General features: G+C 35.4%; 3 protein-coding genes across 3 annotated transcripts in view; 2 read left to right on the forward strand and 1 right to left on the reverse strand.

The window, feature by feature from the left end:
• The first annotated feature begins 5,772 nt into the window (after positions 1-5,772).
• Positions 5,773-13,730, forward strand: LOC121322566 (UDP-GalNAc:beta-1,3-N-acetylgalactosaminyltransferase 1-like). Its single transcript, XM_041262681.1, has 2 exons — positions 5,773-5,855; positions 12,473-13,730. The coding sequence occupies exon 2, from the start codon at positions 12,521-12,523 to the stop codon at positions 13,532-13,534; it is 1,014 nt and encodes a 337-aa protein (XP_041118615.1). The 5' UTR covers positions 5,773-5,855; positions 12,473-12,520; the 3' UTR covers positions 13,535-13,730.
• A 3,118-nt stretch (positions 13,731-16,848) lies between these two features.
• On the forward strand, positions 16,849-20,450 carry LOC121323543 (UDP-GalNAc:beta-1,3-N-acetylgalactosaminyltransferase 1-like). Its single transcript, XM_041264657.1, has 3 exons — positions 16,849-16,907; positions 17,092-17,140; positions 18,689-20,450. The coding sequence occupies exon 3, from the start codon at positions 18,692-18,694 to the stop codon at positions 19,721-19,723; it is 1,032 nt and encodes a 343-aa protein (XP_041120591.1). The 5' UTR covers positions 16,849-16,907; positions 17,092-17,140; positions 18,689-18,691; the 3' UTR covers positions 19,724-20,450.
• Positions 20,451-25,554: 5,104 nt separating this feature from the next.
• Positions 25,555-26,170, reverse strand: part of LOC121322551 (protein phosphatase 1L-like) — a 49,819-nt gene continuing 49,203 nt past the window's right edge. The window contains exon 4 of the mRNA XM_041262662.1: positions 25,555-26,006. Within this exon, the coding sequence (XP_041118596.1) occupies positions 25,660-26,006 (347 nt within the window). The 3' untranslated portion in view covers positions 25,555-25,659. The remainder of the gene's footprint in view (positions 26,007-26,170) is intronic.

The following is a 26,170-nucleotide window of genomic DNA, read 5'->3' on the forward strand; positions in this document are numbered from 1 at the left end:
TCTAAAAGAAAAAATAATCACGAAGGTTTCAGTGAAAACGAAGACCGTAATGTTATAGCTTTATTACTATAAAATGAGATTTAGTGGAACGACATTTCAGTGTTTGTTAATCCAGTGCCGTGCTTTAGAAATAATTGCTTTGCACAATTGGTCTAATGTATTCTTTAGAATAAGAAAGCAATCTCGTTGTAAACCAGTCCAATTATTGTATTTTTTTTATCATTCTTGGTACTATTTGGGAGAAATATATAAATTAGTACCAGTCAAAAGTTTGACTACACTTGCTGGAAAAGTTTTTTTTCATAATTGACAATGTTTTACATCGCGTTTTTATAAAATACTTAAATGAAAACACATGTTACAGTATACAAAACATAAGGAGTATCAAAGCAAGGTTCAAGAAAATTGAAAATTGTCTCAATCTTGATTTCCTCAAAATAGCCACCCTTTGCCTTAATAACAGCCTCACAAACACGAGGCATTCGGTTAACAAGTTTCAGCAGGAAATCATCCAACATGTCTACCCAGCTCTTCTGCAGCAATTCCCAGAGATGTAGGGCACTTATGGCTAGCTTTGCTTTGGCTCTTCTGTCCAGTTCGTCCCATAAAAGTTCTATGGGATTGAGGTCTGGAGACTGGGCAGGCCAGGGCATTAGATTGAGTTGTCCTTCATTTTCCTTCTTCGCCAGATAGTTCTTGCACAACTTTGAGGTGTGTTTCGGGTCATTATCTTGCTGAAGAATAAAGGACTGCGCAACTAGCCGTAATCCTGATGGAATGGCATGCCTCTGAAGTATGCTATGATAGCCATGCTGGTTGAGCTTGCCGTGGACTTGGTAAAGATCACCAACTCTGTCGCCAGCAAAGCAACTCCAGACCATGACACTGCCTCCTCCATGCTTGACAGTGGGAACCACACATGCAGAACTCATGCGCTCACCCTCTCTGCGTCTTATAAATACTTGGCGGTTGGACCCAAATATTTCACAATTTGACTCATCGGTCCATAAGACCGACTTCCACTCCTCAAATGTCCAGTTTCTGTGTTTTTTGGCCCAGGCAAGTCTCTTGCTCTTATTGTGCACTCTTAACAATGGTTTGTTTGCAGCAATTCTTCCAATTAGGCCAGCTTCATGCAATTTTCTCTGAACAGCATAGTAGCATTTAGCTGAGCTTGTATTTCAGAGGCAATTAATTGCCGGTTTCGCAGACTTGTGACTCGAATGAACTTGTTCTTTAAAAAAAAAAAATGATATAAAATTCACTTTTTGTGTGTATAATATATATATAAAAATTTTTTTATATAAATGTAGCTGATTTTAGCCTCGGCTGCCTCAAAGTGCGATATGCCCGTCATAATTATCAGATGTTGATTGCCAAAATACTTTAAGTATGAGATTTGGTTTTTGCATGTTATGTAATAATTTGTTTGATTTGTAAAACTCTATCTCGGCTATATATTTTAATAGAACAATTAGAAATAATAGACATTTTTTTTAACTGCCCAAATACTTTTGTCTGCGACTTGGTTATCTTCCTACTGTATAAATTTACTGTTTATTACACAAAAAAAACAAGTAAACATTCAAATAGAATGTATGATTCTTACACTGCAATGTACATTTAACACCTAAAATAAGCACAATGCTGAGTCAAGCTGCATCAGCAGCATGCAGTGGGAGGGAACAGCAGAGCAAGTGATGAGTAATACCAAACCTTACCACCAGGTGTCACTTTGACATAGGATAAAAAACAAAGTAACTTGGGGTGGTGTTGCAAGTTCTCATTTTAAATCTTCACGCTGGCCTTATTGAGGTTGGAATGAAGGGAAAAAACAAAACAAAAAAAAGTTGTTGTTGTTAATGAGTATTTTATGGTAAGCACAACCACACTGAAAACCCCCAGCATCCTCTGCTGTAAGATCATTTGTACTTTAAAAATAAAAAAACAATAATTATCTTTTATGTGATTATTTTCTGTGGCTGCACTTAATATGGAATTTGAGCTTGAAAATAAGTTGGCACTTGAAGTGTGTGTGTGTATATATATATATATATATGTATATGTATATATATATATATATATATATATATATATATATATATATATATATATAAATGAATTACACACACGTACTCCCTGTGGCTTCCAGCAATGCATCGAAGAATATGTCTTTTTACTATTTTTAAGAAGCCCTGCTTCCAGCTAGTCTTGCCTTAATCATTTAATCTGGTAAATGAGTGTCCCAACTGTGTCAATACCTTATTTTCTCAGCAATACAAAAAATACCAGCTATGCAGGACAGGTATGTGTTTTGTGTTAACATAAGTGACTTCAGGGTTATTCATCAGCTTGAACTTTGCAGTACAAAGTACCTGTTGTAAGTTTTTTGTTTATTTAAATCAATCTGGTTTCAATCAGTGATTTGTATTTATCAAAAGAACAATTTGCAGATTAAGAAGAATTGTTTTTTGCACACGTTGACTTTCATGTCACATACAATACCACAAGGTTTAAGGAGAGTTTACAGTTTTTATATGCCCTTGCACTTTGGGAGGCTAAAACACACAATCCACTTCAACACTAAATTTGAGTTGTGCAGTACTTTGAAGTGCCAGCCATGGTATTGATGCTTTCTTAATAAAGCAACGTGAATAACTAGTATTTCTGAATAGTGACTAGTGCCTGGATATTTTTGGTTATACAAACCTACGGACCAGCATGTTTCTTCAGCCATAGTTCATCAATCCCTACTTCTATCCTAATTTTGTTAATGTGGCATCTGAAAAACATTTAGCAGTCCTGTTCTTAGGGTGCATATTGACGCTAGACAGCCCACACTACGCTTCTCATTGATCATACAAGTCCTACACAAGCTGTCCTGCTTTTTAATAAGTGGTATTATTGTTGATGCCTGAGCCATCATGGAGTAATACCATTGATACAATACTGCAGTAAACTTCTTTACATCTTTGTGATGAAGTGTCTTCCCCTGTGTGTATATGTTGCGTGTGGTGTGTTTAATGTTGGTGTATAGTCATTGGTGAACGGGATATAAACGGGTCTGTGTAACACGAGTGTTTAAAAATGTATATTTGTATTTAGGCACGGGATTATACATCACTTCACGTACATTTAAAGTAGTTAATATGTGAGCATGAGGTTGCACATGATTAATTCACGTGCTGGGATTCAAGTGAATAAATAATTAATTAGTTATTTCCTTATAGCTCTATTTAAAAGCTCCTTTTTTTGTGTGAGCTCCCCACAGAAGACATTCGGTGTTTGATGTTTTGATGTAAGAACTTTTTTTTAGACTCCAGATAAAATCTTGTTTTGCTACATAGTTTTCTTTGTGGGTTACAGAATAGCTACACAGTTAATGGATTTTCTTTCTTTGTTTTTACTCTTTCAGCACTAAGGGGTCAATTTGATTAATAGGCTGTGCGCACTGGGATAGCAGTAATTATGAATATGAGAAAAGCGATGACTTAATGAAGTCAAACCCAAAGTAACTGTGTAAAAAGACAACATTTACAGCAAATTAAAATGTTTCATTGTTCAAATGATGTTTATATATAGCCCCACCTGTGCAAAGGAGCCAGGTGCTTGTTTACTATATTGAGAAATCGTACATTCCAGTCTAATCGCAGCTGGTGTTGTCTTTCAATATCACAGGTAGGCTAGCAAATTGTACCCCATGTCTGAAATATGTGAACTACGCAACACAAGGAATGTATTTTGAATGGTCTTGGAAATCACATTGCGTAATCATTGGTAACCAAGCACCCCACTTTCTATCAAATTTATGCTGTATATGTAATTCCTATATAATGTTTGGAACTATACCATAAACACAGCACTGTCTGACATATACTAATAAAGAGATGTGTAATACATCTAATTTCACATTTAACTAGATCATTATTAAATATGTTAGAACACATTTAAAATACAAAATATTGAGCCTAATTATTAAGGGGAATTTTGGGTTGTGTTAGGAGACAAGCCGTTTTACACTCACAATTACTGCAACCTTGGACAGCCCTTGAAACTCTAATATACTGTATTACCTGAAAGGGTTCCTGTATTCTTATATACAGTGCCTATAGAAAGTCTACACCCCCTTTCAAAATGTTCACCTTTTGTTGCCTTATAGCCTGGAATTAAAATATATATATATATATATATATATATATATATATATATATATATATATATATATATATATATATATATATATATATATATATATATATATATTTTCATCTGTGCATCTTACCCCACAACTTCCAAGTGAAAAAAATATTCTAGAAATTTGGTTGGATAAGTGTCCACCACCCTTGTAATAGCAATCCTAAATTAGCTCAGGTGTAACCAATGCCATTCAAAATCACATACCAAGTTAAGTGGCCTCCACCTACGTTAAATTGTAGTGATTCACATGATTTCAGGATAAATTATGCAGTTTCTGTAGGTTCCCTCTGCTGGGTAGTGCATTCCAAAGCAAAGACTCAACCATGAGCACCAAGCTACAAGCTACTTTCAAAAGGACTCTGGGACAAAGTTGTTGAAAGGCACACATCAGGAGATGGGTATAAAAAATTATTAAAGGCCTTGAATATCCCTCGGAGCATGGTCAAGACAATTATTAAGAACTGGAAGGTGTATGGCACCACCAAGACCTTGCCTAGATCAGGCCATCCCTCCAAACTGGATGACCAAGTAAGAAGGAGACTGATCAGAAAGGCTACCAAGAGGCCAATGGCAACTTTGCAAGAGCTACAGGCTTTTATGGCCAAGACTGGTCAAAGTGTGCATGTGACAACAATATCCCAAGCACTCCACAAATCTGGCCTGTATGGTAGGAAGGCAACAAGGAAGCCATTACTCAAGAAAGCCCACCTTGCATCCCGTTTGAAGTATGCAAAATAAAACATGTAGCCATGTGGCAAAAAATTTTGTGGTCTGGAACTTTTTGGCCTAAATGCAAAGCTTTGTTTTTGGCGCAAACCCAACACAGTGTATCACCCAAAGAACACCATCCCTACTGTCAAGCAAGGTGGTGGCAACATCGTGTTATGGGGATGTTTCTCATCAGCAGGGACTGGGCCCTTGTCAGGATAGAAGGTAAAACGAATAGAGCAAAGTACAGAGAAGTCCTTGAGGAAAACCTGCTGCCCTCTGCAAGAAAGCTGAAACTGGGACAGAAGTTCACCTTTCAGCATGACAACGATTCAAAGCACACAGCCAAAGCTACACTGGCGTGGCTAAGGAACAAAAAGGTAAATGTCCTTGAGTGGTTGAGTCAGAGCCCCGACCTATATCCAATTGAAAATTTGTGGCATGACTTAGATTGCTGTCCATCAATGCTCCCCAAGGAGTTTGACAGTGCCTGAACAGTTTTGTAAAGAAGAATGGTCAAATATAGGTGGCAAAGTTGGTAGAGACCTATCCCAACAGACTCACAGCTGTAATTGCTGCCAAAGGTGCTTCCATCAAGTACTAACTCAGGGGGGTAGAGACTTATCCAATTATGATCTTTCAGTTCTGTATTTTTAATATAATTTTTTTCTCAATAAAACTTTTTTCCCCTTAATAGTGTGGAGTATGGTTTGTAGATAAGTGGAAAAAAATCCTCATTTAAAAGTATGAAACTCTGAGGCACTGGCACAACAAAATGTGAAAAAGATATATATATAAAAATGTTTGTTTAACACACCCCACCTAAATGGATTTGGTTACCTTTTTTTTTTGGGCAAGAGCCAATTAGTTATTTCCTTACAGCTCTATTTCAAAGGCTCTTTCTTTCTGTGAGCACCCCACAGAAGACATTCGTTGTTTGATGGTTTCAGGTAAGACCTTTTATTCAGACTCCAGATAAAATCTTGTTTTGCAAGACAGTTTTCTTTGTGGATCACACAATAGTTGATACACAGTTAATGAATTTTCCTTTTTTGATTTTAATCTTTACGCACTAAGGCTTCAATTTGATTAGTAGGTTGTGTATGTTGGGATATCCGTGATTACCGGTATGAGAAAAGTTTAATGAACGCAAACCGAAAGTAGCAAAAGGACAAGCTTTACACGTAATTAAAATGTTTCATTTTTCAAATGATCAAGAAGTATGTTTATACATTGCCTCACCTGCGCAAAGGAGCCAGGAGCTCGTTACTATATCGCAAGGTCGTAATTTCAAATAGATCTTTCGACCAGTTATCACCTGTTTCTATTGTCCGTTGAATTGTAGTTGGTTTTGTGTTTCAATATGACAGGTAGACTAGCAAATTGTACCACATGTCTGAAATACATGAACCACACAACACAAAGAATGTATTTTAAATGGTCCTGGAAATCACATTTGCGTAATCATTGGTGCCCAAACACTGCATTTTCTCTCTAATTGTAATTGTATCTACTCCTGTGTAATGTACACTTTGGACCTGCACCATAAACACAGCAATGTTACACATACTAATAAAAGAGTTAGTTAATACGTCTAATTTTATATTTAACTTGATCATTATTACATAAGTAAAAACACGAGACAAATTTAAATACAAAATATTGAGCCTAATTATTAGGATTGTGTTTGGAGACAAACCAGACAGGAACATTTTCAAAGCACTTTGCTCCAGATTAAAATTTGCTACTGATTTTCTGAAAGTAATTGTAAAGGTTTAAAGGTGCACATCTTTTATTCCATATACTTGAGGATAAATACATTATTCTCATATCACTGAGTTCAAACATTGCTTTCTTGAAAATGTAATTTGGAAATTTAAAAGACATGTATTTTTTTTAAAGATGATGGGGGAAAAATATATTTTGAGAGTTGAAAGTTAATGGGATAAATAATACCAATATAGATTTAGACCACCCATAATGTAATAATAAAACAGCTTTTTTAGTTTGATCCATGGTTTCTTGTGTGCCCATATAAACTTTATAAATAAATAATTAATTTATGTGTTTAAAGATGGACATAGATACGGGGATATGACGCATAGCCAGCATATATGTAAATTGGGGAACTATCATCATTTTAAGAACTTCTAATCTGCCCCATAATGAAAGAGGGAGACAATTCCAACTTTCTAATCTTATTTCAATTTTATGAATTAAAGATTTGAGATTTGTATTGACCATTTCCTTTAAATTATTTTGAATAGTGAGAGTCAATAGCTAAGATTATTTCTGATAAATTAATTGGTGAATCAAGCATATATATATTTTTTTATCTTCGGCTAAATAATCAAATTTTATTTTATTTAGGAATTCCTGTATGTTTTTAGCATCTTTCTTGGATTCTGAGGTATATCACTTCTTGTAATATTTAATTATGTTATTAATCTATTGTGGGTCAATAGTAATTTCACCCGTAGAAAGATTTAGTGAAGGGTGGTTCTTGGATTATCTATACTTTCAACACAATTTGGATCATTAGCAAGAGAATTATTGAATTGCCATCTACTGAGTTTTTTAATTGGGTTGTCAGTAAAGAGGAAGGACAGTGTAAATTGTACAATTGCTGAATTGTTTTAGCAATTTAACCAAATATGTAATAATCTAATATGGAGATAAGACTGTATATTTGTTAACTGTATCACTCAAAAAGGATATCAATTGTGTAAGTAGGAGATGCCAAAAAAATAAATAGGATAGAATAAAACAGACAAAACATAACTAAATGAGACAGTACATGTAAACAAGTACTGTAAAATGAAACAAAAATATACAGAAAAAAGAACATCGCTGTGGTCGTGACATCTTACTCAAAACCAGTCCCAAAAGAGTGGAAAGGGTTAAAGTAAATAAATAAGCTCAGGAATTCCGAAAGATAAAAGCTGCCAAGGTGAGTTGCAATTTACACCTGTATATAGGTATACTATTTCATATTTGCATCTGTATATATTAATGACAACTACCAAATTTAAATTACGATGAAAAAAAAAAGAAAATAGTGTGTGATAACAATATACATGTTACATATTATGTAACATGTATATTGAACTACTCTATCTTTGTAAATGTACAATTTTCCCCAGATAAATAAATACCGATTTAATAGCTAATATAATATAGACCATTTACTTTAGGTAAACTATGCACTAAGCATATGCATATATTATTTATGTACTAAAAATAAATAAATGTATATAATTACTTCAGGGATTTATTTATACAAGTACATTTTCATTAATAATAATAATAATAATAATAACCCCCCCCCCCCCCCCCCCCCAATAAATAAATACACAACTTAACACAAGCTGAATAAATTAAATAGACCATTTAAGGGGATATATAAAACTAAACGCTATGGTAAATCTCAAAATACCATGTCAGCTGCAAGCGTTGTCTTCCATTTTCAAATCACGAGATACAAATACATTTTTCTAATTAGTGCTATGAGAATGTTTTTCCCCCATTTATATTATTTTATCTTCCAGATCTGAAATACGAGTTTCAACTTCAGTAGTTCGTTTTTCGACAGCAGCAAACCGTTCAAGTTTTAGTTGCCCCCTCAAGAACATTCTTGAGCATATCCTTAATGCCAGCTAGCTCCTGCAATATGCTAAGCGAGAGAGCTGGCGCCACCTCTTTTTTTTTTTTTTTTTTTTTTTTTTGCTGATTTTTCAATTTATGCGTCCAGAACTGGTTTTCCATTGTTCCCTGCCATCTCAATGTTTTAGAAACGATAACAGACAGTTTATCCTGAGTCCTTTATAGGATTTTGAATGAAATATGAAAGACTCCTTCGTTTTCCAACCGCTCACTTCCGACGCAACACATAACTCCCTTGAGAGATATTTAATGAAAATGTTTTGAATATAGTGTGCCTGGTCTGGAACAACAGGTGTGAACAATGTAGAGATGATGGGGACCTGTATTAATTTTAAAATTAGATGTAATAATTGGAACAGTTCTTACTTTTAGACTCATATATAATAGATAAAATATGCTAAACATTTATTTAAAATATAAAACTCAATCGCAACACGCAAATAAAGGATACTTGTGGCCTTACACATCTTTTTTTTGCAAACGGATGCACTTCTGTTTCAAAACCTCAGTCTCATTAAGAGGCTGCAAAAGGACAGTGGGGTCAATTCATCAAAGTGTTGATTTCAAAATTCGTTATTATGAACAGATTAAGAACAGTATAAGAACTTTTTGTAATTCATCAAATACATATTTCGTTGTTTCCGACGACTGAATGACGTCATGTCATACCAAAAAGCAACTGTTTTCCACTATCCGACAAATCCTAAAATAACGCCAGTTTCCTAATTTGCATGTCATTGACTATAAAAGTCACTTTCAACGATGCAAAAAGCCAATTAATACCGGTGCAGAGTATGGTCTACTAGGGTCTCCGGCTGGATTCCCTTATGATGCGAGCCTACCTGTTACACGACAGAGTAGCTGCCATTCGCAACTGTCAACGGGACGCAAGTTGTTCCAAGTTCAACACAACACGGTTTTATTGACCCAGAACTACCGGCGTCGAAGCAGTTGGTAGGTTGATAAAAATCAATTACCGCGGCATGACACTGTGAAGGACCCTGTGCGAACAGTATATAATATTATATGTTACATATATACACCTTTTAACTTATATATATATATATATATATATATATTAATATATATATATATATATCGTAAAAAATTTACTATGATCGCTTAGTGTATTACAAAAAACAAACAAACAATACTTTGACAGCTGTTTCTATACTTTATCGATAATTTCTCAAATAAATCATATTCATTATCACCATCTTTTTTGTTTGTTTTGCAAAACATTCATTTTATTTTGAAGGGATATAAACAATGTTTGTGGGGTACAGCTTATCACTCAGCAATCATATAGCAATCTGTCTTCTTATTATCAGTAGTAGTAGTAGTGGTGGTGGTGGCGGCGGACGTGGTGTTTTGGTTAAATAACCAGTAGACTATAAATATATAACCTACTTCAACACTTTATATAATTGTTATATTACCTTCATTTATGTGAGAAATATCTCGCATGGATTTTTTCTATAGAATTCTATAGTTCAATTACTACTACTATAGTAAAAATCCTATAGGATTTTTGACAGATTATATAGAATACTATAGTACTTTTGTGGTACTTGTTCTGTGGTACTGCAGACTGGAACTGGAACACCAGCTACAGACTATAATAAAAAATAACTTTGACAAGCAGTTTTTGTATTGTTACCTCAAGAAAGCACTTGACTAAATATTAAATAGAAGTCCTTTTTTATTAAGTGATACAAAGTAACAATCACAAATACATATTGCATGTATGACAATTTTTTGTGTTGTATTCAAGCCATTACCAAGTTATAGACTTCATTTTTGTATTTCTATAAACTTTACACAGGTACAGTTGCGTGGTTTCCTGAGCATGTGTGCATTCATACAACTAAACAAATAATCACGGTGGTGTTCTTTCAATTATTTGTCCATAAGGTTTGTTATCAGCAGCAGCAGAGCAAAATCAATGGTAGTTGATTTGATCTTTTAAAAACAGGTTAAACTAAATGGCAGATAAAACGAGATGTAGGTTAATGACAGGATGTGGTGGTGAAATACATAAACCCAGCTTTAATATAAATGATTTATTAATATGTCTAATTTGAGTGGTTTGGGAATATTTGCATATTATTCTATAATACAATCTTTGAAAATTAATTATTAATTTATAATTATCTTAACAAAATTTTTATTCCTATTATGCGCACACACACACACACACACACACACACACACACACACACACACACACACACACACACACACATATATATATATATATATATATATATATATATATATATATATATATATATATATATATATATTTAATTTTGAATATTAATATAAAAAACAAATGTCTAATATTAAAAGAAAAGCCTAGAAAATCGTATATTATTATTATTACCTTTATATAGCGCTTTTTATACAAAAGTATCGCAACGCACTGTAGTACAGTACATAGCAAAAAGTAAAGATCAAACCACAATATATCTGTGTAGCATGCAGAGGTGAAAAAGCATTAAAATGTGTTACTTTTTAGTAAAATTACTGTTACTTGTGAAAACTGTAATGAAGTAAAAGTCAAAGTATCCTTCTAGAAAACTACTTGAGTGAAAGTACAAAAGCATCATGTGTTAAAAGTACTCAAGCTTCTGAAGTAAAAAGTAGCCACCCTTAAATTCTACCCATGGAAATCCGCCTGAAAAAAAAAAAAAATAAAAATAAAAAAAACGTCCTGCACACGTCAGTACTTATTCGCTTCTGTTATTATGGACCCTTTTCTCCTTGATGTTTGAATATCTCCGTTCTTATTGTACACACTCGGAATGCAGTCTGACAGTGTCTGCTTCCAAGCTGTCCTTACTGTATCTATTTAAATTGAAAATAGCAACAAAAAAAAGTATTTTATTTTGATTTTTAAACTCAGTCGAAATAGTGTTAATCAGTGGCTGTGGCAACTACTGTATGGTTTTACAAGTTGTAAAACAAATGGATGCAGACTGACTGACATTCAATAACTTTATTTCAACGGATCACCAGCAACACAGACGGGGTACCTGTTCTCTGACAGCACTTTGAATAAACTTTACGAACACAGCAGCACGCTAATTAAAAGTAGTAGCCTAAAAGTAAATGCTGATATTTAGCTGGCTGTACAATATGCACTATAAAGTTATCGATAACAAACACTTCACCAAACAGGGTACGAACAGCTGCATGTAAGTAGAATTAAATACGGTACTGTATTAAATTGTTATTTACGCCACAACTAGAAGTAGCCGACAGGGTCCACCGCTTGCATTAAACCGAAGAGCCTAAACAGACCGCGGATGTTTTTTGAGAAAACTGCATTATTAATAGAATACTGAGGTAAACTGATCAACAAAAACTATTTCTTCATAAAATCAGGAGAAAACTATTAGGATGTTTTTGTTGTTGTTGTTTGTGTTTTTTTGTTTTGTTTAACGTATCCATATTCTAATAGCATTTGAGCCCTCAGGGGCCTTCTCGCTTTCGGCACGGGAATGTAACTGCACGAAGCGGACATTACCACACGATTAAGCCCGCTTATTTGGGCTCAATGCTAAATTTAAATCTCAAATGAGGAATTTAAATTTCAGTCACAACCATTATCCATAAATAAAACACAATTCACAAAACAATTCTAGGATCAAATGTTTAAAAATGTGAAATCCCCCTGTCATCACACCCCGTATTAAACCACCTAATCAAGCACTGCAGGGAGAAATGCCAAGATAATTGAATTTAGGGTTGTAAGGTTTTTTTTTTTTTTTTGTTGTTGTTTTTTTTAATGCAAGTCAAGGTGGGAAGATAGGAACTAAATATTGAATGTGCAGATATAATGTATGACATTGTTTCAAAAGCTATAATAATAATAATAATAATTTCATGTCTCTTGCAGCGCCTGTTGTACAAGGATTTATATTGAACTGAAGAAAGGCAAACTACCATGAATATTTACCAATTAGTTTTACTTTTAATTCTCGTATTCACATTATGTTTCTGGTGTGGTTATATTAAGAAGCAAAACCAGGCGGCATTGATAGGGGTTCGGTCGACCCCAAACTTGACTTACACAGCTGCGCCTACTCCTGACTTCGAGGAGGAACCCCTGCAGAAGATTTTGAAGGAGGACCCTAAATGGCTTCAGTTGTACGAACGTCAACCAAAGCACAGACCCAGCTTCACCTACTTGACCTCGGAACATTCCAAATGCAGGGATGAGACGCCTTTTGTGGTCATTTTCGTTGCAACCCGTCCAAGTGAAGTCGAAGCGAGACTGGCAATTAGAGATTCTTGGGCCAGTAAGAAGCAATGGCATGGGAAATCTATTCTCACCTTGTTTCTCCTAGGCAATGAAAGCAGAGAGCAAACGGCAAAATTATATTTAGAAAATGAAAAATACAGAGATATGATAATGCAAGATTTTGTAGATACCTATAAAAATCTAACACATAAAACCAGAATGGCTTTTCAGTGGCTGCATGATTTCTGCCCAAAGGCTCAGTACATTATGAAAACTGACTCTGATGTATTTGTTCATCCTGGCAATTTGGTAAATTATCTGCTCAATTTGAAAGAAGAATTTTCACAGACATTGTTCACAGGCTATCGGTTACAAGGTGCTCCCATCAGAGACAAAAGATATAAATACTATATCTCCTCTGAAGAGTATGCTCTTAATGTATTTCCCCTCTATTGCAGTGGGCTGGGTTATGTTATTTCAGGGAATCTGGCCCTGAGAATTTACATGATGATGTGCCATGTCAAGCCATTCCCAAATGAAGATGCCTATGTAGGAGTTTGTTTAAAACTATTGGGAGGTCAGGTACATATTCCTGACAACAACCTCTTCTTCATCCAAAGAATTGACGTTGCAGACAAAATTCAACATTTGATTGCAGCCCATTGGGTGGATCCTGTGGCCATGAAACAGCACTGGGAGACAATCCAGAAGACATAGGAGGACTTTATTGCCAAAACATTTTTGGAGAGATGTAGTTGACTTTATTGTTGAATAGATTAATACAATGTCTACATGATAAAGTAGTTATGTACTGTTATTTTTTACAAATTAATGTAAATGAAAGTAATACTGTAAATATTTCATAACATCCTAAAAACACTTATGTTTGAAAAGGAACAGTACATTAAAATAATAAAAAATAATAAAAACCTCTCTCTCTCTCTCTCTCTCTCTCTCTCTCTCTCTCTCTCTATAGATAGATAGATAGATAGATAGACAGGATTTGGGTAAAAAAATGTGGGGGCCAAGACACAGGTTAGGAATGTAACTTTAAGTCATTTTACCCTATGCTAATTGTTGCCATTTTCTGTGGTGAGTACAATAAAATGATTGAAGAATATATTGCTTTTTTTCTTGGGAAACATTTGTTTGGTATTTGTTTTACATTATTTTGTGATTAAACATTTGGTTGTAATATAAGGTTTTAAGTCCTTGCTTCATTGTGTGTGTTGTGAAGCTACTGGACCACTGCCTAATACAAAGTTAACGTGTACTGTTCCACAATGTATACTCATTTTGCTTTAGGGCACGTTCCTGAAATGGAGTGATCACCTCAACTTCAGTCTATCTCTTGTAACCAGGGGTACTGTGAACGCTTACCAATTTCTAATGGAAGTGTGTTTCTAAGACTTAAATAAATAAGCAAACTACTGTAACAGGATGTACTTGTAAAAGGAAATAAATAGAACAAGGAGGTGTAGACTTTCTGTAGGTACTGTGTGTGTGTGTGTGTGTGTGTGTGTGTATACAGCTCTGGCAAAAATTAAGAGACCACTGCAAAATTATCAGTTTCTCTGGTTTTACTATTTATAGGTATGTGTTTGGGTAAAATGAACATTTTTGTTTTATTCTATAAACTACTGACAACATTTCTCCCAAATTCCAAATAAAAATATTGTCATTTAGAGCATTTATTTGCTTTGATTTGTCTTTACATTGCTTTTCAGGGATCAAGTCGTTTATGTTTATTAATGAAAACAAATAAATAAGCAAGACCGTTCTATTTACCATTTCTTAAACGATTTGCCAACAGTTGACTAAAGCGTTTAATTTGGTCTCCTCGCACTCCACATTGACAGTCTTCTGGGTGACGTCCATGTTGTTGTGTTGAATCTCACCAGTTTTCAAATCTGAGTGAGTCTGTTGGCTCACCAGTGATTTTAACCACAGTTCACTGAACATCACCTGTTGACTTTAACAACAGTTCCGTGAACACATCAGATAATACATCACATAAACTGTAAATAAAACAACGTGTCCAACCAGAATAATCACTTTGTTCTCTAAAAATATACTAAACAGGGCTGCTGATGAAGCTCAAGTGTATTCTAAAATGAAACTCAAATTCAATGCAGAAGTCCAAAAATATGGGATACAGGTATTCTGTATTTGGTACCTTCCGTTAGTGATTAACTGAATATGTTTTTACTTTTTTGTGTTCAGAAATAAAAACAAAAAAAGGCTTATTGACAAATCACATGAACTTAAAATGTAAAATGTGTTACTATTCTCCATGCTCTCTTCTCCAGTGATATTCCATACTAAAAGCACATCAATGTGTAGTTGAAATCATGACTAGAGCACAAGTATGAGAAAGGATGATAAAACCTTTTTTTTTCATAAGCACACATTCAAACTACCAGCCTTTTAAACCTCTGAGGGGAAGTAAGTGTACTTGACATGTCCACAAACAAGATTATTATCAGCTTGTAATACACTTCAAAATGTGCTAGAATTATATTTAAAAGAAATGACAGGTAACAAAAATGTTTATATCTTATATCTTCAGGCTTTCCCATTCCTGGTCTTCTGGTTTTCATTCCACCTGAATCCTCAATTACTTAACTGAACTATTCATTAGCTTAATTAGACCTTTTTAATTGTTTTCAGTTAAAATCTGCAACTTTTTAGGAGCCGAGCACAATTAAAAAAATGTCTAATTAAGCATATTATTAGTTTAATTAAGGGTTTGATTAAGTAATTGAGAACTCAGTTGGAATGAAAACCCAGAAGACAGTGGGGCCCCAGGACAGGATTGAGAAACGCTGTTGTAAGGGGTGGATTGTCTTGCTTCTGGCTAGGACTTTAACATGTAGTGCATCACATCCTTTTCTAATCAAAATGATCAGCATATATTCACTTACTCAGATGTCTACTGCCACCATGGCTCTTTATGAAATGACCAGCCTCGATATCTGATGCAAGGAACTCTCCAGCAAAGCAATTCTTCTCGCTATTACTGAAGTGAAAATAAATACAGCATAAGCATTGTGTTAAGGACACAGCACTTTTATTACATAGCTCCTTTTATCAAGTACACATGTATGCATGCTTCTAATATTTCAAAGATGAAAGTACAGCGAGTTGTCTTATTATTATTATAATTTAATTTGTAGGAATAGTTTCTTATTCCCATCCGAATGTGCCGCATGCATAGTTATGTTACAAATTGGATCGCTTAAAAATAGAGAAACAAAACGAACAATTAAAAAATGAATAATACTAATAATTTAAAATAAATTAAAAAAAAACCCTTCATGTTCAAATTTGATTTGTGCACTAAAATAAGAAGTTTTTGCCTCTTTATATATATATATATAATTTTAACAATGGGAATGCAGGTTGGATTCTCATTTTATGATCTGTCAAAATGCCTTTCTTCTCATTGTATTTACCTTGTTAAAAGGGATTGATGGTTTGATATATTGATAATTACATTGTCTGTGTATCATTCTCTTTGATTAGGGTAATAGAAGCATTGCTGATGCTCGTTTGAGTTTATAAATCGATGTTAGTGTACATAACACTAGTAATAACTCAAATCCGCACAAGGACTAGGGTACCTATGCTGTTTAAGAGAAACCACATTAATATTTTGCTTTGTTACAAGGTAAACATATTTGAATAGACGCCTATACCACAAAAGTGTTTATTATTATTATTATTATTATTATTATTATTATTATTATTATTGTTATTATTATTATTAAACATTCATTGCCTGGCTGTAGGCTACCAGGTGCAATGTCAGACTTCACTATCGTTAGCATAACCCCACCACAAATAAGTGTTTGCTTCTGCTGTTGTAAATATGTGAACATTTGCCCATACATCAAAAAGTAAATGAGAAAAATGCTTGAGATGACAAATGTTGCCTATATGACATCCACTGAACGAAAAAAAAAACAAAAAACAAAACAAAAAAAACAGCAACAACAGAAACATAATACAATTCCCAACCCCCAACCCCCTTGGCAACAGTGAACTGCCATTGAAACCTCACGCATTCATTAAGCAGTTTACAATACAGGTAAGGCACACTGCTTCAGCTGGAGTTTTGGGAGGGGTCCTTTAGCGAATGTTTCTGTGTGCCTTATTACTATATGTGTTGGATATGTTTGTGCACTATGAGGTTTTTTTTTTCTTTCTAAGTCTGTGCATTTGTGAATTTTAAATTACTAACGGGGTGTGTTTTCATTCGTATTATGATTTAGCAGTCTGGAGCCAAACACGTTCGCTGCCTGAAGAACTTCCTTATTCAAGGTAAACATTTTTATTCGGGCATTTGATAAAGTATAGACCACACTGCTAATTGTGGGAATTGAAGCACAGTTGTAAAAACAATTAATTGTTTTTTCCATATGGCTTGCTATTGCAGGAAAACTTTATCGTTGTTATGTTCTTACCTTTTGAAACTCTGTTCTCCTCTTCAAACGAAATACAGTTCAAATCGCCAGTGTATTTCTGTTTGTTGTACAGTCAAATTAAAAAAAAAAAAAAAAAAATTGTTAGCGTTTTTAAATGCAGAATATACGGTGACAGGTGAAACTCGCTTCTTAACAAGGGGATACACACATAAGAGTGGGCTATTTATTGATTTTGAACATTAAGTATAAACAAAAACACCATTACCGTATTCCTTTTTATGTAAGACTAAACCCAAATTTACCACCTGCAATTTGAGGAAAAAAAAAAAAAAAAACATCAAATAAAGTTGTATTTAAAAGATACAACCTCAATTACTCAGATATGAAAAGAAGTATGGGTGCAGTACGATGTTTAGTTCTATTTGTTTGTAGTTTGCCGTGCATTCAGAGCAGCTCCGAGTTATCTTGACCTAATATTTCTGTCTTTTTAAGTTCTAAATTGAACTGTTCGTTGTCAAGTCTCATAAATACGTTTGCTGTAAGCCTTGTCTGGGATTTATATACCTGTCCAATTAATATGTGTGTTAATTCCTAAAAGCATAATAATGTTTTCTGTCATAGGTCTATAGCATATATCAATTTTCATGGTCTGCCCAAAGGGCCTAACACAGTTTTTCTCAAATGGTAAAATACACAAAACAAAACCATTAACACAAATACTAAAACATGCAAGATAAATATCTAAACAACGAACACATTTGCAAAACTGATCACTCCTATTTTTGATAGTCTAATCATAGTTGGTGTTGTGTTTCAATAGACAGGTAGAATAGCCATGTCTGATAATACATGAACCACGCAACACAAGGAATGTATTTTAAATAGTTTTAGAAATCACATTTGTGTAATCATTAGTCATATACGAGACAGAAACTATAGGTTTAAGTGGCTTAACAACCTATTTCTATCATTTATGCTGTATATGTAATTCGATATTACCATGTAATGTACACGTTTGAAGCTGCACCATTATTTATTTGGCAGATGCCTTTATCCAAGGCAACTTATATGTCAGTACAGAGTTTCAATGCAAGATTAATATTTAAGTACAGTATTGTTTACAGTGAATGCAAATAATACTACTGAAATATAACACTGTTTACAGAAAAAAAAAGCATTATTTAATATGTCTAATTTTAATATTGAACTAAATAATCACTAAATATGTTGGAACACATGCAGTATATTTATAATACGAAATACACTGAGCCAAATTAAATTTGACATGCTCGCTTAATTTTGCAGATGTGTGAAGTTTTGAAAATGCACATTGTTTTGATAATTAAATGTTTGAATAACTGTTTTAGGAGTATCCAAAATTGTGCCTTTGCAATTGAGAAAAAATGTAATCATAATAATAATAATATAAAGATATCTATTGCAGCTGATGTACCACATAATTTGGATTAAACTGAAGGCCATGAAGAAATATTTTTTTGTATTACTATTCATAACATTTATAACTTTGGGGGTGTATTTTAAGATGAAGAACAATGAAAAGAAGAATAAAGAAGTGTTGAGTCTGAAAGACATGATTGTAGCTAATCCAGTTTCCAGTGACAATCTCCTGCAGAAGATTTTGAAGGAGGACTCTAAATGGCTGCAGTTATATGAACGTGAACCAAAGCACAAACCCAGCTTCACCTACTTGACCTCGGAACATTCCCAATGCAGGGATGAGACGCCTTTTGTGGTCATTTTCATTGCATCCCGTCCAAGTGAAGTCGAAGCGAGACTGGCAATTAGAGCTTCTTGGGCCAGTAAGAAGCAATGGCATGGGAAATCTGTTCTCACCTTGTTTCTCCTAGGCAATGAAAGCAGAGAGCAAACGGCAAAATTATATTTAGAAAATGAAAAATACAGAGATATAATAATTCAAGACTTTCTCGATTCCTATGAAAATCTAACACACAAAACCAGAATGGCTTTTCAGTGGCTGCATGATTTCTGCCCAAAAGCTCAGTACATTATGAAAACTGATACTGATGTCTTTGTTAATCCTGGCAATTTAGTCAATTATCTGCTGCAGCAGCCCGAGACAGAACATTTTTACACAGGCTATCCATTTGTGAACACGTATCCATACAGAAACACGTTCAGTAAGAACTATATCTCCACTGAAGAGTACCCTCTGGATATATTCCCTCCTTATGGTAGTGGGCTGGGGTATGTTATTTCAGGGAGTCTAGCATTGAGAATCTATGACAAAATGTGCCATGTCAAGCCATTTAGGATTGAAGATGTTTATGTGGGAGTCTGTGTAAAGTTATTAGGAGATGAGCTGCACATACCAAAAGACCACCTCTTTTTCCTCTTTAAAACAGAACTGGCAGACAAAATTGAAAGTTTAATTGCAGCACACTGGGTGAATCCAGCAGCCATGAGAGATTACTGGGAGACACTTCACAGCTCATCTTAATATAACTGCAGTCAACACTGTAGGATGTACTGTTTTTCGTGTTTTTCTTTGATGTGTTACTGTTTTTAGGAAAACACACATTCTGTTTAAGGTAAAATACCCTGCTGGAAATTCCAACAATGACCAGCACTTAGTAAGAGCTTAACGTTGACTGGTTTTCAACTAGTCATGCTGGCTCAAGAGACTCAGTGCAGGTTTATGCATTGGTTAAGCTGATCCTAGAGTCAGTCAATTCTTGTCTCTACCCCTAAATTAATTGAGTTTCTATAAATCTGCACATCTCTTTTATATATCTGCTGGGTGCCCAGTTGGAAACCAGTAAATATTTGTCCCCATTCCTAATTTCACTGGCTCATCAGATACTAGTGAAGAGATTGCATGTAGTCTGTCTAATGTATTAAACAGCTAAAAACAGTGGGCCGTATTTACAAAGGATTTACCACCACACACAGCTAACACCTTTTTCTTTACAAAAATAAAACAAATTGCAGTGGCTACAATGCTTCAAATAAATAACTTATTTAGTTAAATTAGAAGCATGTTTCCTCCTAATTTCATAAGTTTGTTTTTTTTGTTTCACAAAAAATGGCAAATGTACAGTGGTAAATGCTTTGTAAATGTGTCCCACTTGTTTTCTAAACATGTAAGTGACAGTTATTAATATATTAATAAGTTTGATTTTTAATGTGTATTAAAATATTGTGTGAAAAAAAAAAAAAATCCACATTCAAATACTGTACAAGTAAATCCCTGGAAAAAAAAAAAAAAAAAAAAAAAAAGGAATAAACTATTCAAGACAACAAATTTTTTACTATTTGACTTTAAAGCTAAGGATACATAACATATCTTTGTTTGTGAAATTGAAGCTTGAAAAAGGCCCGAAAGGCTTTCCTTCTTGCACAAACATGCTGTAAAAGTAGTTCTACCAACTTGTGTCAGGAGTGTGTTGGGCAAGAACAGGGGAGTGGCAGCTCACCAGGAGAAGGCTGTCTCAACTCCAGGAAATTCACAAGTTCTGTGAAACTGTTACACTGAGGTGAAGGTATGAAAAGAAGTGATGTTATTTTTTAGAACTCGAACAAAAGAATGGTTACATACAGAACATAACAGGCACGCAAGCTTCTTTTCAGAGAATATATGAAGGGTGAATGAAAGGTGGATGGAATGCAGTAAATGACTACCTCTCCATGGTGATAAGCCCCTTGGGGTTTTTTGACTTGCACAGGTGGGACTCCTTTGTTCAGGTGGCTGTTATTCCTGTTTTACTTGTACCTGGATAGACCAGGTGCGGACAGCTTCCCAACCCCCACCATTAGCAAACCCTTAATTAACTGTAGGAATATTCAAAATGCACAGACTGGATTCTATCTTGTATTGTGGTTAATAGCAGGTATATTTGAGCATTATCGTATTTTGCTATTGTTTCCGATTTATTTATTTATTTTACAGTGAAACCATAGGTATTTAACACAACTATAAAACACTTAATGATAGTTTATTAAGTGCAATTAAAATATTTCCCAATGTTGTCCAATTGGATGCCATACAGCATTACTGAATAATTGCTGTTTTACATTAAATGTTTTTTATATAAACAGGCTTTGGCAAGGTTTCAGGCATTTAGCTCTAGGACTGCACCTGAAGGTTTCAGTTGAAAGGTTCCATTGTTAACAATGCAAACAGATTGCAATGTCATGTCAGAAAAGGCTGGGCATGAAAACTTATATATTTTTTTAACACATATATTTTTAAATACTAAACAATACAGTAATGTCAAAAAGTACAGCTTTTGATGTGTTTTTTTTTTATTATGTTTTCCTTTAAATCCACTTTTTTTTTTTTTAACATTTTCTGAAGTTCAACAATACAAACATCACATTTGGTAACACATACAGCATTCTGGAAGAATATATATAACCAAAACTACTACTTCTAGTGCATCATTACAGGTTTGTTTTTTTCATCCAGGGTGGCATTATCATTATTTTCCTATTAGAGTACTAGGTGGACTATATACATTGGTAGTTCACTGTTTTTGTTCATATTATCTCTGAGACAAATGTAAACAATGAAGACAATCTAGATGTAAAAACTCAGATTCACTTTGTGTGCACAGTTTACTAAGATTTACAATAACCACTGCAGCTTCTGACAAAGCAGTTAATAGCAAGCAAACAACAAAATAACAATAAGGCAGCAGATGAGTGCTTCAGTCAAAACAAAACTAGCTTTTTTATTTTCTAGATTCCTATGTTTCTACTTATATTGGCAATTTATTTTTTTTATTAATACTTCTCTGTTCTTATTGAATAAGCACTAATTTAACATATTGTTGAGTTCATTTTTAAACCATACTGTTTCTTAACATTTATTAGAATACTAAATTTAACTGAAATCAGGTACTGGAACTCTGTTCCAGTAATAGGATAAACCACTGTTCGTCTCTTCTATGTGTAAATCTAGAATTCAATGCATGGATATTTTATAAAATTAAGGCTGTTCGTAAAAACAAAACAACAAAAAAAACCAACAAACAATCATGTCAGACCTGACTATACTGAAGAACTAAGACAACAACACATAGCAAAGTCTACTGTAAGAGGGCGTGTCTCTGATCTGTTTATGAAACCACGTGCCTTTTGGGAGCAGGATTCACCTGAATAGGACAATAGAACTATTATCTTTTGCTTTGCATTAGTGCCAGGTTAGAATTTTAAATTTGCATACTTCGACAGGATAATGCATTTCACAAGGACGGAACAAAGTCTGCTTTAGATAATGCAACAATACTTGCACGGGAAGTGTTGAGACTCTGAGACAGAGTAAAGGCAAAAGTAAAGTTCTTTATTAAACAAAAATAATCAAATAAACAGGCACAAGGGCCAAAAAAAAGAGGCTCTACCAGAAATAATCAAAAAGTGAACTTACAAATATAAATGGTCAAGTTCCAGGTCTTTAAACAAGATACTCCTTTCTTCTTAAAACACAAAACTCTCCAACACAAAAGCAAACTCCCAAACAAAAGAACACACCCCAAACAGAAAACACACACTCCCAGCCAAGGCCTCTCCCCTGGCTTTTATCCCCTGTGGCTGGAGCCCACTTAATCAATAACACCGTGTAACAATTTTTTTATTTTTGTTCCTGGGTAGTAAATGTTATTTCCTAACTGCTTATACCACAAAAGTATAGAAAATGGCTATTATTCCCCACAAACTTTGCTTTTGTGACCAGGACAGTGATATTTCAAAATAAATACAGTATAATCGTAAATCTCGAAAAACTACTCACTTCTAAATCTTTTGTAGTCATTTTTGTATTACTTTAGTATAAATACATGTTAATTTGGATTCATATGTTGTTTTTTTCGGACTTTATCTGAACAAAAAGACACACATTTGCCTGTTTTCCCATTGGAAATAGTGATATTTTGAAATATCACTGTCCTGGTCACAAAAGCAAAGTTTGTGGGAATAATAGCCATTTTCTATACTTTTGAGGCATAAGCAATTAGGAAATAACACTTACTACCCAGGAACAAAAATTGTGTTACATAAGGTAATTATTCAATTAGAGCTCCAGCCACATTCTCACATGTTTTTCTGGCAGGGAGAAATTTAACCCCCTCCCTGCCAGTTCCAAACATATTCATATAGATGGGGAGACCAGCAGGTAATCCTCCTCTGCTGGTGGTGGGAACAGCCTATATTCTTTCCCTGCTGGTCGCTTCAGCCCTGGGCCTGTGGGCTTCCCCTTCTTGGGCCGTGGACGCACCGGCTCCTCCCGCTCGGGCCGTGGACGCACCGGCTCCTCCCGCTCGGGCCGTGGACGCACCGGCTCCTCCCGCTCGGGCCGTGGACGCACCGGCTCCTCCCTCTCTGGCTCTGGGCGGCGGCTCCTCCCCTCTGGGCTCTGGGAGCGGCGGCTCCTCCCCTCTGGGCTCTGGGAGCGGCGGCTCCTCCCCTCTGGGCTCTGGGAGCGGCGGCAGCGGCTCCCCCTCTCTGGGTGACGGCAGCAGCTCCACCTCCATTTCTTCAAGGTGGGAATCTCCCCCATGTCTATTGCCAGGTATGCCAGGACCATAATGAATATTTCCTGGAGGGACCCCGGGTGATGCTGTCTCTCCCCACTCCTCCCATCTCTCCCCGTCTCGATGCCACAGCGATCTGTCGTGATAGTGGTGAAGGCGGTGCTGGTGGGGTGGCTGCCGAGGACGGGGTTGGTGGTTGCTCCTGGTCCGGGTTGTGGGGGCATCCTGCCCAGTTATGGCCGTCCTCCTCACAATGCCCACACCAGTCAGCAAATGGCACATCCGGACAGGACCTCCACCAGGTGCACCACGGGAACAAGCTCGCTGGGTCCTCCCACAGGGTTTGGGTTGGTGATGGCGGCTGCTGCTGCCGCCGGCTGCTGCTACCGCCGACACGACGACTACGATTTTAGCCCACGAAAACGGCACACACGCTCCCAGCCAGGCCCTCTCCCCTGGCTTTTATCCCCTGTGGCTGGAGCCCAATTAATCAATAATTATTCAATTAGAGCTCCAGCCACATTCTCACATGTTTTTCTGGCAGGGAGAAATTTAACCCCCTCCCTGCCAGTTCCAAACATATTCATATAGACGGGGCATTCCCCGTCACAGGGAGGCAGAATTTTATTACGTCTACTGTATATTACACCATATCCTGTTTACATTGTACTGTTCTGGAGACTAAACAGAAAATGTACGATTGTTCCCCACATCCCAGGCATAATATATTCTGCACGGTATCAACATCAAACAACCCTTCTGACTGCTTAATTATTATTATTTTTATTTTCAATAGCTTTTTCCTCTTCTCCTAACTATATCTTAACCGTGCACAAAATATATTTAATCAATGTCAGCTGCTAATTAATCTAATACAGGTAATACAGGTTGAAATAAATTAGGATATTGGTTTTGGAGAATAACCAATATATGTATTCTGTTGCTTTACTTCACTGCTCTGGGTAAAGCAATGACATATTTTAATAACATTATCAGTGGTGGATCTACTTTCCTCCAGGGGTGACCACAAACAGAAATACAGACAAATGAGGTTGAAGGGAAACAGCATTTCGATCTGCCTGTGTTTGGATTCTGAAAATAGAGCCCCAAGAATCCGACAGTCGCGCATGAAATCCAGATACCTACTGCACATATCCAGGAGGGTAATACCCACTTTGCTTTTGTGGAAAAAGAACATTTACAATAAAGTTATATAACTTAATATCATATTATAGTTATTTATATAGCACTTCAAAGTCACTTCAGATTGGACGACTATTAGTAAATTAAGTTTTTCAACACTACAGACCTGTAAACAGGTCCAAGAAAGATAACTCCCCTCAAAACAGCCAACCAGGAAACTAATCCAGTACGTGCTTTAAGAGTTAGTTAATGGAAGAAAAATGATTTGTGAATGATTAAATCTGGGCTTCCTTTCTAAGTAGTTAATCTACTCATGCATGGATAACCAAGTACTAAAATAAAATGAGCTTGGAGATCAGGCAAACTTTCCAATGAGAACAAGTGTTAGATTAGCCAGTCTTAATTGAATGGAAATCCATATTCCGTATTTATTCTCCCACCACACCTGGATCCTACAAATCATAAACACAAAGCATATTTCTCCTTTTCTCCTGTTTATAATGATCTAAAGCCATATTTATTTGTGTCTTACCTGTGAGAGCAAACAAGGAACAAACAAAAATATATATATATATATATATATATATATATATATATATATATATATATATATATATATATATATATATATAACATTGAAACATTGTGCACTGTGCCCTTTATCATACTAATAATTAAGATAACACTAAAATACTTTGCAAATAATGTTACAAACATAGTTCTTGCTTTAAAACTCAAGTGGGTGAAAAATATATATATATTTTCACTGGTCTCCTGTTTTGCTGCTGTTTCTGAATTTTACAACCATGACAGTTATATTATCAGGGCATCCCCTGTAGAACGACTGCAATACAATGCTTTTGGCCCCAAAATGTGGCTCATCCAATCTCTCTTTGATAAAGCGCACTGCCTCTTCATTGCTGAAAGCATCCCACAGTCCGTCGGAAGCCAGGATCATAAACTCGGGCTGCAGCTTGTCAAGGTCAAATGTCAGAATATCTGGGTCCGGGATGATGACGTTCAGGTTCTTCAGGGGGTAGTCACCCAGGGACCGAGACATTGCGAGGATGCCCTGAACCCTCCAGGAGCCGTTGAAGCTGATAAATCCCCCTGCAATGCAAACGCAAGGATCATCCGAGTGAAATGGCTGTGCAAGAAGAGGGTGCAGAACATCTTGATAACAGAACGGTGTTAAGAAAATCAAGGTTTTTTTTTTCTCTTCTATGGTATAAAAGGCATTACCATTTCATAGAGAGATCCTCAGTAACAAAAAA

The sequence above is a fragment of the Polyodon spathula genome, chromosome 11, assembly GCF_017654505.1.
Source record: "Polyodon spathula isolate WHYD16114869_AA chromosome 11, ASM1765450v1, whole genome shotgun sequence".
NCBI lineage: Eukaryota > Metazoa > Chordata > Actinopteri > Acipenseriformes > Polyodontidae > Polyodon > Polyodon spathula.